This window comes from Coffea eugenioides, chromosome 2 (genome assembly GCF_003713205.1).
Source record: "Coffea eugenioides isolate CCC68of chromosome 2, Ceug_1.0, whole genome shotgun sequence".
NCBI lineage: Eukaryota > Viridiplantae > Streptophyta > Magnoliopsida > Gentianales > Rubiaceae > Coffea > Coffea eugenioides.
In genome coordinates, this window is record NC_040036.1 from 18,618,023 (window position 1) to 18,633,111 (window position 15,089).

At 36.4% G+C, this 15,089-nt stretch overlaps 2 protein-coding genes and 1 non-coding gene across 5 annotated transcripts; 2 read left to right on the forward strand and 1 right to left on the reverse strand.

The window, feature by feature from the left end:
• The first annotated feature begins 338 nt into the window (after window positions 1-338).
• On the forward strand, window positions 339-3,494 carry LOC113762245 (EEF1A lysine methyltransferase 4-like). Of its 2 annotated transcripts, XM_027305610.1 has the most exons (8): window positions 339-478; window positions 608-704; window positions 797-935; window positions 1,462-1,544; window positions 1,671-1,805; window positions 1,947-2,051; window positions 2,369-2,499; window positions 2,644-3,494. In XM_027305610.1, exons 1-7 carry the CDS (start codon window positions 390-392, stop codon window positions 2,489-2,491), a joined length of 771 nt encoding a protein of 256 aa, XP_027161411.1. In that variant the 5' UTR covers window positions 339-389; the 3' UTR covers window positions 2,492-2,499; window positions 2,644-3,494. The 2 variants fall into 2 exon arrangements, with proteins under 2 accessions (XP_027161411.1, XP_027161410.1); XM_027305609.1 differs by having other exon boundaries at window positions 2,369-3,494.
• A 446-nt stretch (window positions 3,495-3,940) lies between these two features.
• On the reverse strand, window positions 3,941-4,014 carry TRNAN-GUU. The gene has a single exon. It is a non-coding gene; the product is annotated as a tRNA-Asn (tRNA).
• Window positions 4,015-10,065: 6,051 nt separating this feature from the next.
• LOC113754325 (probable E3 ubiquitin-protein ligase ARI2) lies at window positions 10,066-14,956 on the forward strand. Of its 2 annotated transcripts, none has more exons than XM_027298711.1 (7): window positions 10,066-10,415; window positions 10,918-10,950; window positions 11,073-11,352; window positions 11,944-12,424; window positions 12,858-13,406; window positions 13,490-13,653; window positions 14,464-14,956. In XM_027298711.1, the coding sequence occupies exons 1-7, from the start codon at window positions 10,296-10,298 to the stop codon at window positions 14,607-14,609; spliced, it is 1,773 nt and encodes a 590-aa protein (XP_027154512.1). In that variant the 5' UTR covers window positions 10,066-10,295; the 3' UTR covers window positions 14,610-14,956. The 2 variants fall into 2 exon arrangements, with proteins under 2 accessions (XP_027154512.1, XP_027154520.1); XM_027298719.1 differs by having other exon boundaries at window positions 14,476-14,956.
• The last annotated feature ends 133 nt before the right edge of the window (window positions 14,957-15,089 follow it).

Sequence of the window (15,089 nt, forward strand, 5' to 3'; positions counted from 1 at the left end):
TTATTGATTGGAAAATATTTTTATTATTTACACTTCATCTTTTATTATTTACGCTCCACCATTTATTTTATGATATGATCAATGATCTATTTTTTGTTGTTGTTTATTGATTGAGAAATGTTATTTGCACTCCATCTTTTATTATTTATACTTCCATCATTTGTTTTATGATATGATATAATAAATAAAAATTATATAATTAAAATGATAGTAATAATAATGTGATTAACAAAAATAGGGGTGGAAATAACATTTTCCTATTAATTTTCTTTCTTTTTTTAATTAGCACTACTGGAGAAGCCCTCGTCGGAGGTAATTTGGTCCTCCTCACCCTTTTCTTCTCCAAACGGGTTTTTCTGTCCATTCTCCAATCTGCTAAAACCACGAAAATGGAAAATCTGAGCGGAAACCCGGTTGAATCCCATAAAAGTGACGTACTTCCTGCTTCCGCTTCCGCATATCTTGACCCTCACTACTGGTAAGTAGAGCTTTTCAACCAACACCACAAAGCTAGACCGAGAAATTTCCATTTGTGCTATGTTTCCTCACTGAAAAACGTCCTCCCTATTTATTTTTTTTAATTTTCTTTGGAAATTTAATATTTCAGGGACGATAGATTCTCTCATGAGGAACATTACGAATGGTTCAAAGATTACTCTCACTTTCGTCATCTCATCCTTGACCACATTAACCCAGCTTCTTCTGTAACCTCACTCTACTTGTACAAGTGTTTTTATCCCCCTAAAAATTGTTTGCAAATTACAATTGGGGTTTCTGAGCCAAGTATGCTGTACAGGTATTGGAGCTGGGGTGTGGAAACTCTCAGCTGTGTGAAGGGTTGTATGGAGATGGGATTACTGAGCTCACCTGCATTGATTTGTCACCTGTGGCTGTGGAGAAGATGAAGCAGAGATTAATATCCAAGGGCTACAAGGGTTTGTTGTGCTATTTTAACTTACTTGCATGAACCCTTTTCAAGTTCTTTTCAAGCTTATTATTTTGGTTGATTCTGCAAGGTAGTATGTTTCTTTTTGTCATTGTATAGGATATAGGTTAAAATCAATTGGGACAATCGCCAATGGAAAGGTGGAATTTAAGAATAAAGATTAGGAGTTGGACTTATGGACCAAATTAGTTTATCTTTCTCGCTTCTTTCAAAGTAGAAAATTTTAGTGATAGGCTTACTTTTAGTGGTGACTCTCACAATGATGTGCTAGATATTAAGTATGAGACGTGCCGAATGCCGTGGAAATTGCCTCTTCTCATGCAAGTAAACCTATCTATGCTCAATTTTCAGCCCTCCTCATGCTTGTGGACTAGGCGGGGAATAGTAACAACGTATGTTTAGTTATGTTATTTGTTTAGCGATTTGCATCTGGGGGTGAATATTTATATTCCTAGATGGTTCATAGCATTAGGTGATTAATTATTTATATTGTTCTTTTTGTCATTTATCGTCAGATATTCAGGTGTTGGAAGCTGACATGCTGGATCTTCCATTTGCCAATGGGTCTTTTGATGTTGTTATAGAGAAGGGAACCATGGTAAGTTTAAAATTTGCAAAAGTTCTGATTTTTAAGCATTCTGGACGCTTTTCCTTCTTGTGTGGTTTGTGATATATCCCTGACTGTTCGCAGTAACAACATATCCATGAAATTTTCAATTTGAAGGATGTATTGTTCGTGGACAGTGGTGACCCATGGAACCCACGGGTTGAAACAGTTGACAGGGTTATGTCAATGCTTCGACAAATTCATAGGGTCTTGAAAACTCATGGCACTTTCATTTCAATCACCTTTGGCCAGGTAGCAGGAACATGACTTCCTTCTCTCTCTTGCTCTGGCTTAGATAACAAACTTTTTGCTGATAACAACCTCTCAAGCTCTCTCTTTCTTGGGAGGATTGTGAGAAATGAAAATCTGATCGGTTGCTCTTGAATCTTACAGCCACATTTTCGTCGTCCTTTCTTTAGTAATTCAGAATTTACTTGGTCTACGGAGTGGAGAACATTTGGTGATGGATTTCACTATTTCTTCTACATCTTGAAAAAGGTCAGTCCTGCAAATGGCAATCTTGTAATTTGTTTGAGCCCTTTGTAAGCATGCCATTGAGAATACTCTTGTTTTCTAGAAAACATATTTGTGGCTTTTGTGTTATTCCAAGTGTTTTTGCATTCAACTGACTGACATGCTTCTATCTCTGCTAATACTTGAATACTTGCGATAAAATTGGAGGTACGTAAGCCTTCTTGATTACAATTAGGCATCAAAATAGAGGGGTTGCCCCCCCCCCCCCCCCCCCAAAAAAAATGCACATAAGAGTGTGAAGTCTCTCCTGGAAACGTGAGTGATCAAATAGTGAATTGCAGGGGCACAGGATGTCAGAGAGTGCTGAATGTACTGAGAGGATCGACATGCCATCTATATCTCCTTACCACGATGAATTAGATTCTGAAGACTACATTTTCCGGACTAACATTGATGATGCCTAAAGTCTGGGGTGAGTTGAAGCGTTTCTTATGCTTTCATTTTCCAGACTAACATTGATGATGCCTAAAGTTTTGGGGTGAGTTGAAGCGTTTCTGATGCTTCTTAAGTTGTTCTGACAACCTTCTTTGCTTCTGCATATAATTGGAGAACAAAGAGAAGAATGTGACAAGCTTTTGGTGATGATAGCAACAGAATTCAACACTAATTTGTGCAAGAAGTGCCTTTGTATCATGTCGGCAGTGTTTTAGGCTACCTCTTTATTGTAGTTCCCCCTCGTCTCACAAAATTTTAGCTGCAAAAGGGAAGACGCACAAGTAATCTGGCCGTGCAGGGTGTTGCTTGTTTCCAATGTCTCTAAGCATACATGATTAGTGACTCAGTCAATTAGGTATAAACCACGAGAACGGTCATGCCTTTTACTCAAAGCTGTTGGATGGAGTCATTCTTATTGCCGAAGCTATCATCCTGTTTTCCCACTTTTTGATGGCCAAAGCTATCATGATCTTTTAGAGACTTTTTCTTTAAGCTCCTTTTTTCCTCCCTCTTTTTTAGCTTTCTTTATAAGTGGCTAGCATAGCCTAGGGAGATAGGGTTGATTCCTACAATGAGAAGGAAAATGGCTTCTGGTCAGCTGTCTAATAATGTAGTGGCTTCTAATTCTGCTTCTTGCATGAGTATTGCCAATTACGTCCTAGATAGGTGTTGGTGGTATGGAAAATCTTAGAGGATGTATCCGAGCGGGCAGGAATCCTTAAAAGGGCCCAATTTCACGAATTGGTGTAATGGCTTCTTGGTAAACATGATTGTTGGAGCGTCCGGCTTTTCTTTAAAAATGTACCAGATTTAGGAACTTGTTTGGGGATCAGCACTGGTATTGTGGGGTGTCCTACATTTAATAGACCATTGCTACCTCTGTTTGGTGAACTTTATGTCATTTAGCTGATGTAGCAAACTTGATATGTAATGAAAAAGCAACTAGTTACGCCTTTAAGGGCAAAGCAATAATTAAATGAGGCTTGCACATCTAGCTTTTATTGGACCAGAAAAGACCGAAAGTCATCTACAACGAAAATGGACAAAATTAAGGAAAAGCAACCAAAGGTCATCTACAAGAAGAAAAGCAAGAAATTGATAGATCTACAACGAAAATAGAATTAAGGAAAGGCAACCAAAGGTTATCTACAACAAGAAAAGACAGGAAATTGATAGAACTGCAGCGAAAATGGACAAAATTAAGGAAAAGCCATCTACAATGAAAATGGACAAATTAAGGAAAAACGGCAACCAAAGGTCATCTACAACAATAGACGACAGAAAATTGATAGATCTACAATGAAAATGGACAAAATTACGGAAAAAAGCTAAAGGAAAAATGATCCACAATGCAAATAGACAAAATTGAAGGAAAACAGCAACCAAAAATTATCTACAATGAAAAAACAAGAAATTGACGCTAGAGGAAGGGGTTGAACCTTCGACCTTGTGGTTAACAGCCACACGCTCTAACCGACTGAGCTACTCCAGCGCTCTGTGCGAACGATTTTTGCCTTTATATTATTGTTTTATACAATCCAACACTTCATTTTTCTCTTGAAAGAACGTCCAATAAAATTAGGGAAAATTGCAGAAACCTCCCCTGAAACTACTGACAGTTGCACTGAGCTCCCCTCTAAGTTCTGAAATGGCAGATAGCACCCCTCAACAGGAACATTAAGTTGCAAAATCAGTCCAGGCAGCTTCAATTCCCATTAAAAAAGGGATAATTGCAGAAACCTCCCCTGAGTTTTATGGTAATAGCATTGACCTCCCCTATGAAGTTTAAAATAGCAATCACCTCCCTAAAAAAAGACTGACACAATTTAATACATTCTTCATTGTCAATTTACTAAAATACCCTCACTAAAATTTAATTTTACCAAAGAATGTGATGACTTAAACCTAGTAAAACATTTGTCATTTTGATAATTGTAGTTTACACTAAATTAACTATTTATGCATAGTTTAACTAAATAACTAAATAACTAATAATCTAATTAATTAATTAACTAATTATCTGTTGACATAAATAACTAATTAACTTTAGATGCTTAACTAATTATCTAATTAGTAATTTGTTAAATAGCCTGCCTGAAACCCGCTTGCGGGTTTCCCCTTTATGTAAAATGACTAAAAGCTGCTTTCTGTTCTATTTATATCAAACACATACTCTCAAACCCTCACCTGAAGGGTGAGGATGAGAGGGGAGGTTTGCTGGGCATCCTAGGGCCCTCCGATGGGCATGTGCAACTCAACGCAGCTTGCATGTAAAAAAATTTTTTTTTTTTTAAGTAATTTGTTAAATAGCCTGAAACCCGCTTGCGGGTTTCCCTCTTTTTTTTTTAAAAATAAATTCTATGCTAAAATGACTTAAAACAAAAATAAAAGACTAAAAGTAAATAAAAACTAGCATGAAAAATAAAAATAACAGTAAATAAAAATACACTAAAAATTTGGTGTCTACAGTAGTTAATGAATAATCTGGAAACAGATTGAATGAAGACTCAGAAGAAACGGAAGCTGGTCTCTTATTATTAAAGAGTGAAGGCTAAAATAGGCATATCAGGTGAAAGTTTGTGGTGGAAATCTGTTTTTCGCATATGCACGCGCCTTTGCAGTTCGTTTAAGACACACGCCGAATATTTGACGATTTCCGTCCACTTTTCAGGTTAATTCAAACCACGGGGTATCGACTGGTATGATATGAAACCACAAGGGGTTTTTATGTATGATTGCCTAACCACAGGGGGCTTTTTTGTTGTTTACCCAAAAAAGTATAATTTGTTGGGGTTGTTTTCAGACTCAGAAATCTTCAATGTTGCCTTTCTATTGCACCAGCAATATTTGTTTTGTATTGTGAAGGATGTAGGAGAGTTCCATGATGTTCTCCTGTGGCTGGAAGAAGCCATTTTCTGATTTCTGCAATATGACTTGAAACTGCCAAACTGAGTATCAAGCAAGCTGTGTTTTGAGCTGGAAAATTGCTGCTGCATACATGAGTCCAGATTCTGGTATTCATTTTGCTACTGACCATCGTTTATAAGCTAGTGCCTTAGTTACATCAATTAGCCGTTAAGTAGCCGTTGGTTTCTCAGCAAATGAAGTTGTTGCAGGTCATCATCTGGAAGCATGTTGTTGCATTTATACCCCCTGAACTTCCTTGTGCTTAATGAAAAAGCCCCTCCCTTGTTAATACTACTTGTCAACCAACATCAGGGCAAATTTGGAACAAATTTTTTATCTCACTTGTACAGCTAATTTTTTAATGGGAATTGAAGCTGCCTGGACTGATTTTGCAACTTAATGTTCCTGTTGAGGGGTGCTATCTGCCATTTCAGAACTTAGAGGGGAGCTCAGTGCAACTGTCAGTAGTTTCAGGGGAGGTTTCTGCAATTTTCCCCATTAAAAAATTAGCTGTACAAGTGAGATAAAAAATTTGTTCCAAATTTGCCCTGATGTTGGTTGACAAGTAGTATTAACAAGGGAGGGGCTTTTTCATTAAGCACAAGGAAGTTCAGGGGGTATAAATGCAACAACATGCTTCCAGATGATGACCTGCAACAACTTCATTTGCTGAGAAACCAACGGCTACTTAACGGCTAATTGATGTAACTAAGGCACTAGCTTATAAACGATGGTCAGTAGCAAAATGAATACCAGAATCTGGACTCATGTATGCAGCAGCAATTTTCCAGCTCAAAACACAGCTTGCTTGATACTCAGTTTGGCAGTTTCAAGTCATATTGCAGAAATCAGAAAATGGCTTCTTCCAGCCACAGGAGAACATCATGGAACTCTCCTACATCCTTCACAATACAAAACAAATATTGCTGGTGCAATAGAAAGGCAACATTGAAGATTTCTGAGTCTGAAAACAACCCCAACAAATTATACTTTTTTGGGTAAACAACAAAAAAGCCCCCTGTGGTTAGGCAATCATACATAAAAACCCCTTGTGGTTTCATATCATACCAGTCGATACCCCGTGGTTTGAATTAACCTGAAAAGTGGACGGAAATCGTCAAATATTCGGCGTGTGTCTTAAACGAACTGCAAAGGCGCGTGCATATGCGAAAAACAGATTTCCACCACAAACTTTCACCTGATATGCCTATTTTAGCCTTCACTCTTTAATAATAAGAGACCAGCTTCCGTTTCTTCTGAGTCTTCATTCAATCTGTTTCCAGATTATTCATTAACTACTGTAGACACCAAATTTTTAGTGTATTTTTATTTACTGTTATTTTTATTTTTCATGCTAGTTTTTATTTACTTTTAGTCTTTTATTTTTGTTTTAAGTCATTTTAGCATAGAATTTATTTTAAAAAAAAAAAAAAGAGGGAAACCCGCAAGCGGGTTTCAGGCTATTTAACAAATTACTTAAAAAAAAAAAATTTTTTTTACATGCAAGCTGCGTTGAGTTGCACATGCCCATCGGAGGGCCCTAGGATGCCCAGCAAAACCTCCCCTCTCATCCTCACCCTTCAGGTGAGGGTTTGAGAGTATGTGTTTGATATAAATAGAACAGAAACGCAGCTTTTAGTCATTTTACATAAAGGGGAAACCCGCAAGCGGGTTTCAGGCAGGCTATTTAACAAATTACTTAAAAAAAAAAAATTTAGTGTATTAGATAATTAGTTAAGCATCTAAAGTTAATTAGTTATTTATGTCAACAGATAATTAGTTAATTAATTAATTAGATTATTAGTTATTTAGTTATTTAGTTAAACTATGCATAAATAGTTAATTTAGTGTAAACTACAATTATCAAAATGACAAACGTTTTACTAGGTTTAAGTCATCACATTCTTTGGTAAAATTAAATTTTAGTGAGGGTATTTTAGTAAATTGACAATGAAGAATGTATTAAATTGTGTCAGTCTTTTTTTAGGGAGGTGATTGCTATTTTAAACTTCATAGGGGAGGTCAATGCTATTACCATAAAACTCAGGGGAGGTTTCTGCAATTATCCCATAAAATTAGATCCATCAAAGAGTTGTTGAACTTTATTCAGACAATTATGTACCGGTGCTTATGGGCACAGCCGCCAATTAATAAAAAATATTAAAATTATAAAATTATTTTTGTTAGGAAGTTGTAGTTTAAAAGGATTTGACTATGCCAAGTAAGCGTTTTAATATTTTAGAAGGGTGACAGATTACTTTGGAGAAATAGTAGTTATGTCAACGGTTATAAAGATGTTACAGGGAAGTAAACAGTTAAAATGATGAAGTTGTCTTTAGTAATAAAGTTATATTTAGCAATATATTAAGTGACCCATTTTGTTTTCATCAAGGTCTCCCTCTAACTTTACACCAATCTCAAGATTCTCACTTTATATTCAAGGCGTATTTGGCAAGTGAATTTTATGAGTAATTGTAGAAAAAACTTTATAAAGTGTATAAAACTTTTTTTTTTCTTTTTTCTTTCCTTCTTCTTCTTCTTCTTTTTTCTTTCTTTTTCCTTTTCTTTTCTCTATTCTTCTTCTTCCCCACCCAGCCACTAATCTTTCTTCTCACTCTCTCCCTACTATTGGCCGCTAGCGTAGGCACCTTCGCTAGGGATTAGTGCTGGTAATACTTTTTTTTTTCTTTTTTCTCTTTCTCGTCCCTCTCATCCTTTCTCCACCATTTATCTTCTCCTCCCATCTCATCTCTTTTGCCACATTCTCCTTTTCTCTCATCTCCTTCCTTCTCACATGATCTGGTCGTTCGACGAGATCATGCGGGAGGAACAAAGAGGAGGGAGAAGGTGGCTGGAGAGAAGGGAGGAAAGGATGGATGAGAAGGAAGGAATAGAGGGAGAAGGAGGAAAGAAAGAAAAAAATTTAAAAGGGCGACAATCAGCACTAGGCGGTGGGGGATGTGGTAGTGGGTTGAGGTGGGGGGAAGAAGAAGAAGAAAGAAAATAAAGGGAATTTTTTGCATTTTTTTTTGGGTATTGTGATGTGAATTTTAAAAAATTTGAAGAATTTTTTTATGTTGTTGTAGTTAAAATTGTTAAAAAACTTGTAGAAGAAAATTTTGCCAAAAATTCGTTTGCTAAACAGGCTATAGTATATATAAGTCTGGAGAGGAAATCTCAAATCTAACAAGAGAGAAGTAAGAAAACAGAAGATTTGAGACTCAAATAAAAAAAAATTCACTGAATCTTGGGGACTTTTTATTAGTTTTATTTCTTTATAGTATAAATGAAAGAGTTTGAATTCAAAACCTCTCATTGAATATTAGCAACTTGATTATATATTTTGCTGCGCAAATTTGTGCTTTACTTTCATGTTCAATGCAATTATTAGGGCATATTCTCAGTTGATTTTAGAAACTTAATTTTAGTTTTAAATATTCAAAAAGCTATTTTGTTTGTGTTCTGAATTGATTTTCATAATCCGATTCTAGTTTTTGTTGGGTCCAAAAAGATGAAAATTAGAAGTATGTCCTGAACTACTTTTAGATTATGATTCTGGCCTTTTTTTCATATAGACAAAATTATCTTTCAAAGTTTAATATAATTAGTAAACTACTTAAAGGCTAGGCAAAATTTTTTCCCACGTATCTCTATCCATTTTTTCCCCACTTAAATACGATTCTCCTCCTATTTTCCAATTCATCAAGGCCTTCCTTCTTGGTTTCTCTTATCCAACACTTAAATTTTCACAAGAGAAATAACTAATTACATGAAAAAAAAATTTTAGCTAGAAAAAGCCACTTATATAGCACATAAGGGCAATTTGGTCATTTTATTTTCAAAAATCAGCTTTTTAACTTTTTTGAGAACACCCATGCATTTAATAAAATTGCTTTTCTAATTAAACGAGAACATGTGAGTTACTTTAAAAATCTGATTTTTAAGAATTAATTATATAAAATGAGCTTTTATAAAATCAAAATCAATTGAGAACAAGCCCTTATTGTATAATTAAACAATGCACGCCCATACATCGAAAATAAGGAAAAAGAAAAAATCACACTGATACACAACAAAAGTTGTAAATGGAGGTGAATACTAAATTGAGCACTTTCAAACTTTTGGAATTAAGGATGATACAACTTAATTTGGCAAATGCTTTTAGATAGGGTGTAGATAATTCTTTGGTCAATTACATCATGTAGCATCAAGAAGCTTTCATAGAGTTTTCTCAACTTCCTTCATGTTATCTTGGCCAACCCCCGCCCCCCCCCCCCCTCCCCGGCGGCCCCACAAAAAAAAAAAATCCTTCATGTTATTGTTCATAATTTTATTACAAATTGCTTCCTACAGCAAAGCGGGTTGGCCCGCTGAAAGTTTGACTTGACCCATTACAAGTCCTTTTCATTTCTTTAAATATTTCTTTTAATTATCATAAAATTTGAGAATTTTTTTTCCTCCTCCTTTCGTTTTAATTCTGGGGAGGCAGGTTGGGACTTAGAGCCTTGAGGGGCAACCTTCCACCACACTCTTACCTTAACGACGTCGTTAAGCTTAGATTTTACCGTTTGTTTTTTTGCAATTAACCTGCATGAGCTGCCTCCCCATCGTCAGTTCACCGCAAAAAGGCAATGAGAGAAAACTCCCCCTTCTTCACTTTAGAAAACTACGCAGCATATTTCCTCTCTCCTCCCGCCGGCAGCCGCGACTGCCTAGCCGGAAATCCACCTCGATCTCGCCGTTAACAGCGATTATTTCTCTCTACTAGCCGATCGCACTGGTTAAATTTGTCTAGCACGATCAACCTATTCATTCTCTCTCCTGCTATAAATAATTTGATACCTACATATATACACAAGCTAATTGATGGAGGATTGGATGAGTTGTGAAGAAGATTACGACAGTTCTGATCGAGAATCGCCGGACGGATTCGAGAACGAAGATTCTGACTCCCACTGGATGCCGTTTAAAGGCCCTTCCAGCAAGGTATATTTGCAAACAAAATTATTTGTTTTTTTGTTATTCCACTGAAAATTGAGTATTCTTCAGCATATTCATTGTTCCTTTTTATTTTTGTTTTGATTTTATCGTAGTTTTACATGACAATGAAGGAGAGGATTTTGCTGGTGAATTGAAAATTGTACCCTTCTTATTTTGTGCATCTTCTGTTCCTTCTTATTTATGTTTTATATACTTCGGGAGTACTTCCAGACCAAGACTTACTAATGGAGTTTATTTTCATTGGCAACTTAATTACCGTTTCGTTTTCTGCTTATTTGTTAATTAATAGCATTCTGAGATTTTTTTTTTTAAAAAAAACTTTCATTGTTTAAATTGTTTTTCTGGTTGAACTAATGGTGACTTGCACATTGTATACCACAATTTGGTTTGCATTTAATGAATCAGATTGCTGCATTTAAATGTATTACCACAATTGATAGTTTGGAATACAATGTCGTCAACCTGACCTTCCTCGCTGGTTTTGCAGGTAATCACGAAAGAGTCTCTCTTGGCTGCACAGGTGAGGAGAATATGAACTGATTCTTGTCTTATTTCTTCCAATGGTCGTCTTGCCATGTGTCAGTATGCAGCCTTGTTCCGGAATTTTGTCCTGTCAAACTGAGAGATTTAATGTTTGTACAGAAGGAAGATCTGCGAAGAGTAATGGAAGTGCTATCTCTACAAGAACATCATGCACGAACCCTGCTTATCCATTACCGATGGGATGTTGAGAAGGTCTTAGCAATCCTTGTGGAAAAAGGGAGAGCTTTGTTGTTTGCTGAAGCAGGTGTAACTGTGGGTGAAAATAAAGATTCTGATATGCCAGGATCTTCCTCTACAGTATTGTGCAATGTATGCATCGAAGAATTTCCTGGAAATGAGGTGACTAGCATGGATTGCGGCCATTGTTTTTGCAACAACTGTAAGCAATCCTTCTTTAAACGGTGCCAAAAACTTGATGGGATCTTTTAAAAATTCAGACATTTTTATGTATTCTTTTTGAAAAAAAAAGGTGACTCTACAATTTATTATCATCTTTTTATAGTCGAACATAGCCAAAAATGCCCTAGCCTAAGTCTAAGTATAGCCATTGATTGAAAGATACTTCTATTAAATAGGAAACAATTGAATTCTTATTCCAGGGATGCATTACGAATTTCCATTGTGGAAAATTATGGGCTAAATATCTTTGCCATTTTTTAAGTCAATTAGTTAATTCTTTCTTTTTCTTCATCCCATGATAACCTGTTGGTGCTTGCCACTTAGATTCCCCCTCCCCTTAGAATAGGATAGAGTAGGTTATAGAAATGTTATCATTGCGAAAAAAAAATGATAACCTGTTGGTTTTATTTCTGTTCTTCATAATTTAATCTGTCCCCTTTGAGCAAAATAACTTGTTAATTTAATGGCGCTCTTTGCAATGCTCCCACAAATAGTTTTTGATCTTGCTTTTGTTAGTTGGTTTTCATACTTTTTTTTCACATGCTAAAGCATATCAATTTATGTTATTTAGGTTGGACTGAGCATTTTATTGTGAAGATAAATGAGGGTCAGAGTAAGCGGATCAGGTGCATGGCACACAAATGCTTTGCTATTTGCGATGAAACTGTTATAAGAAATCTAGTTAGTAAGAGACACCCTGATTTGGCAGAGAAATTCGATCGTTTTCTTCTTGAATCATACATTGAAGACAACAAGATGGTCAAATGGTGTCCCAGTGTTCCTCATTGTGGGAATGCAATACGTGTTGAGGATGATGAGTTTTGTGAGGTCGAATGTTCGTGCAGCTTACAATTTTGTTTTAATTGCTTGTCAGAAGCACATTCACCTTGCTCATGCTTAATGTGGGAGCTTTGGACGAAGAAGTGTCGAGATGAATCAGAAACTGTGAATTGGATTACAGTCAACACAAAGCCTTGTCCTAAGTGTCACAAACCCGTAGAAAAAAACGGTGGTTGCAACTTAGTTAGCTGCATTTGTGGCCAAGCATTTTGGTGAGTTTTGTTTCTCATGCTTCTTTCCTATGGGTTCAAGTTGATACTTATAGTAACACGGAAATAGGAAAGCTCCTATTCAGAACCCAGTATATGCTTCATGTCATGTTATTGAATATGTATGTAGAAAATGTGTTCAAATTTTTAGATGGACACCGTGCTCTATGTTAATTCAGAGTTGAAGTAAAAGGGTTGACATTAATAACTGTTCTGTACATGTTGAAATTTTAGAGAAACCAAATTTGTGCTTCTATAGTAATTGTATGCTTTGCACTCTTGTATGGTATGTGTGTGGGGTAAATGTATGTGTGAACACTTTGCTCACATCCACTAGTGAATTTCTTTTGAGGCTGATTTGTGGTACTGTGTTGACAAAACCTGGAGAAATTTTTTGACGGACTTACTTTCATTGTCATTCAAACTCTTGATCCAGTTGGCTATGTGGTGGAGGTACAGGCCGAGACCATACTTGGTCCTCTATAGCTGGTCATAGCTGTGGTCGCTATAAAGAAGACCGGGAAAAAAAGGCTGAGCGTGCAAAGCGAGACCTTTATCGTTACATGCATTACCATAACCGTTATAAAGCTCATACTGATTCCTTTAAGCAAGAATCTAGACTCAGGGAGACTATCAGGGAAAAGATATCCAACCTGGAAGCAAGAGATTCAAGATTGAGAGATTTCAGCTGGGTGACAAATGGACTGTACAGGCTCTTTAGATCAAGGCGTGCACTTTCATTTTCATACCCGTTTGCTTTCTATATGTTTGGTGATGAATTGTTCAAAGATGAGATGACAAAAGAGGAAAGAGAAATAAAACAACATTTATTTGAGGACCAGCAGCAGCAGCTTGAGGCGAATGTAGAGAAGCTATCCAAGTACATTGAGGAGCCATTTGATGAGTACGAGGAGAAAAAGATTATGGACATAAGGATGCAAGTAATAAATATCTCTGTTATAACTGATACCCTCTGCAAGAAGATGTGAGTATGCCTGCTGAAAAGTCAAACTACAAAAAATTTTTCGAAAAAAAAGTTAAACAATCTGATGTTCTTTGCTTTTGCAGGTATGAATGTATTGAGAATGATTTATTGGGTCCTCTCCAGTTCTCTGTTCACAACATAGCTCCATATCAGTCAAAAGGCATTGAGAAGGCAGTAGAGCTTACCATTGGACGGAGCAGCAAAACCAATGTCAATCAACATCCAGAATCAGACAATCAGACAAATGGTAGGGGTGTGTTGACTTTTCTCTGCCTCATCACTTGGTACTTTGAAACTTTATGCTAGAACATTAATGATCATGGAATCCAGTTTTTGTAAACAAGAACATTTTGCCCGCATGTCACTGTAGAGTGGTTAATTGAGCTGGTAGCTGGTTTGGTTTAAATGGGACGTGATTGTTGGAAATTAGTTTGTTGAATACTCAAACGAGAATTCTTGATTACGTACACCACACTTTGATGGGTATCCTAATTTTTCTATGCAATATATTTGTGTTTACCAAGCTGTGAAACTAAAAGATATCAAATAGTTGAAAATGACAACCTCTTGTTCTGTGAATCTGCAGATTTTATTCAAATTTTAGGCAGATAAGAAATGATCTATGCTTTTCTTATGATGTTTTTGATGGGGTTGAGGAGCAAGCTTATTGCTAATAGAACAGAAATCCTGTATTAATATACTGAAACCAAGTTGCTTCAATGTCAAGCTTTTATCTTCATGTTTGTGAAGGCTTTCCTGCTGGTTTCAGGCATATAAACATTTTTTTTAAAGATTGCTTATACAATGACCTTTTCTTTCAAGGCACTGTTTTCAATTGTTTCTGCTATGAGAACCACATTTGAAAAAGGTCTGTATGATATCTATTGCATGTTTTGGTTGTTGAACATCTTTTTCCTTTTCCTATTTGCTTGTGCTTTATCGGGATTGTTTTTCCATGAAAAATGGGGATTCTGATACAGAATACTCGGGTCTTTAGCTAAAAGCAAACCAATCTATGAATATTAGCTTTTACTGACACTTGTGGCACATTTTGTAGGATGGAATACAGAATCAGATCAACCATCAGCCTCTGGGACCTCTGATGAGAGTGGATGTCCTTCAAGGAAGCGTGCCAGAAAGGGAAGCTTTGGTTGCAGCCTGATTGATCTTAACTTGCCGGCGGAGGCAATTGACAGGAATTAATCCTCAGTGGCTCTTTATATTGCAATTGTACAGCTCTAATTTAAACCGCAACTTCATCTGACTGAGATGACCATTCTGTGGGTGTGGCAAAATTACTCTGCCGCTTTTGTTTCTCTTAGTTTTGTCTGTTGAATAGTTTTGGGTTACTATTGAAGAGAAACCTAGGAACTGGACTGCTAAGCAACTTTCTCCTCTTGGAAAATCGTTATGGTGTACATAGCCTTTTAGCGGGGCTTTTGTTGGTACTGAATTGTGCATAGTTATTGGGATGCTTCTAAGACGGGAGTCGAGGTCGACCAATTTCTTATTGATTAATAATGACATTCAGAGATTCTTTCAATGTTTAATTGGGTACAATGATTGCTAACATAGTTTTGACAGTGGCCAATGCCTAAATTTCTCTTGGGAAAAGATGAACAAATTAAGTTGAACTGGCAATGGTTTATAGAGTTCTGGAGTCTGATTCATTCTAATAGTTAA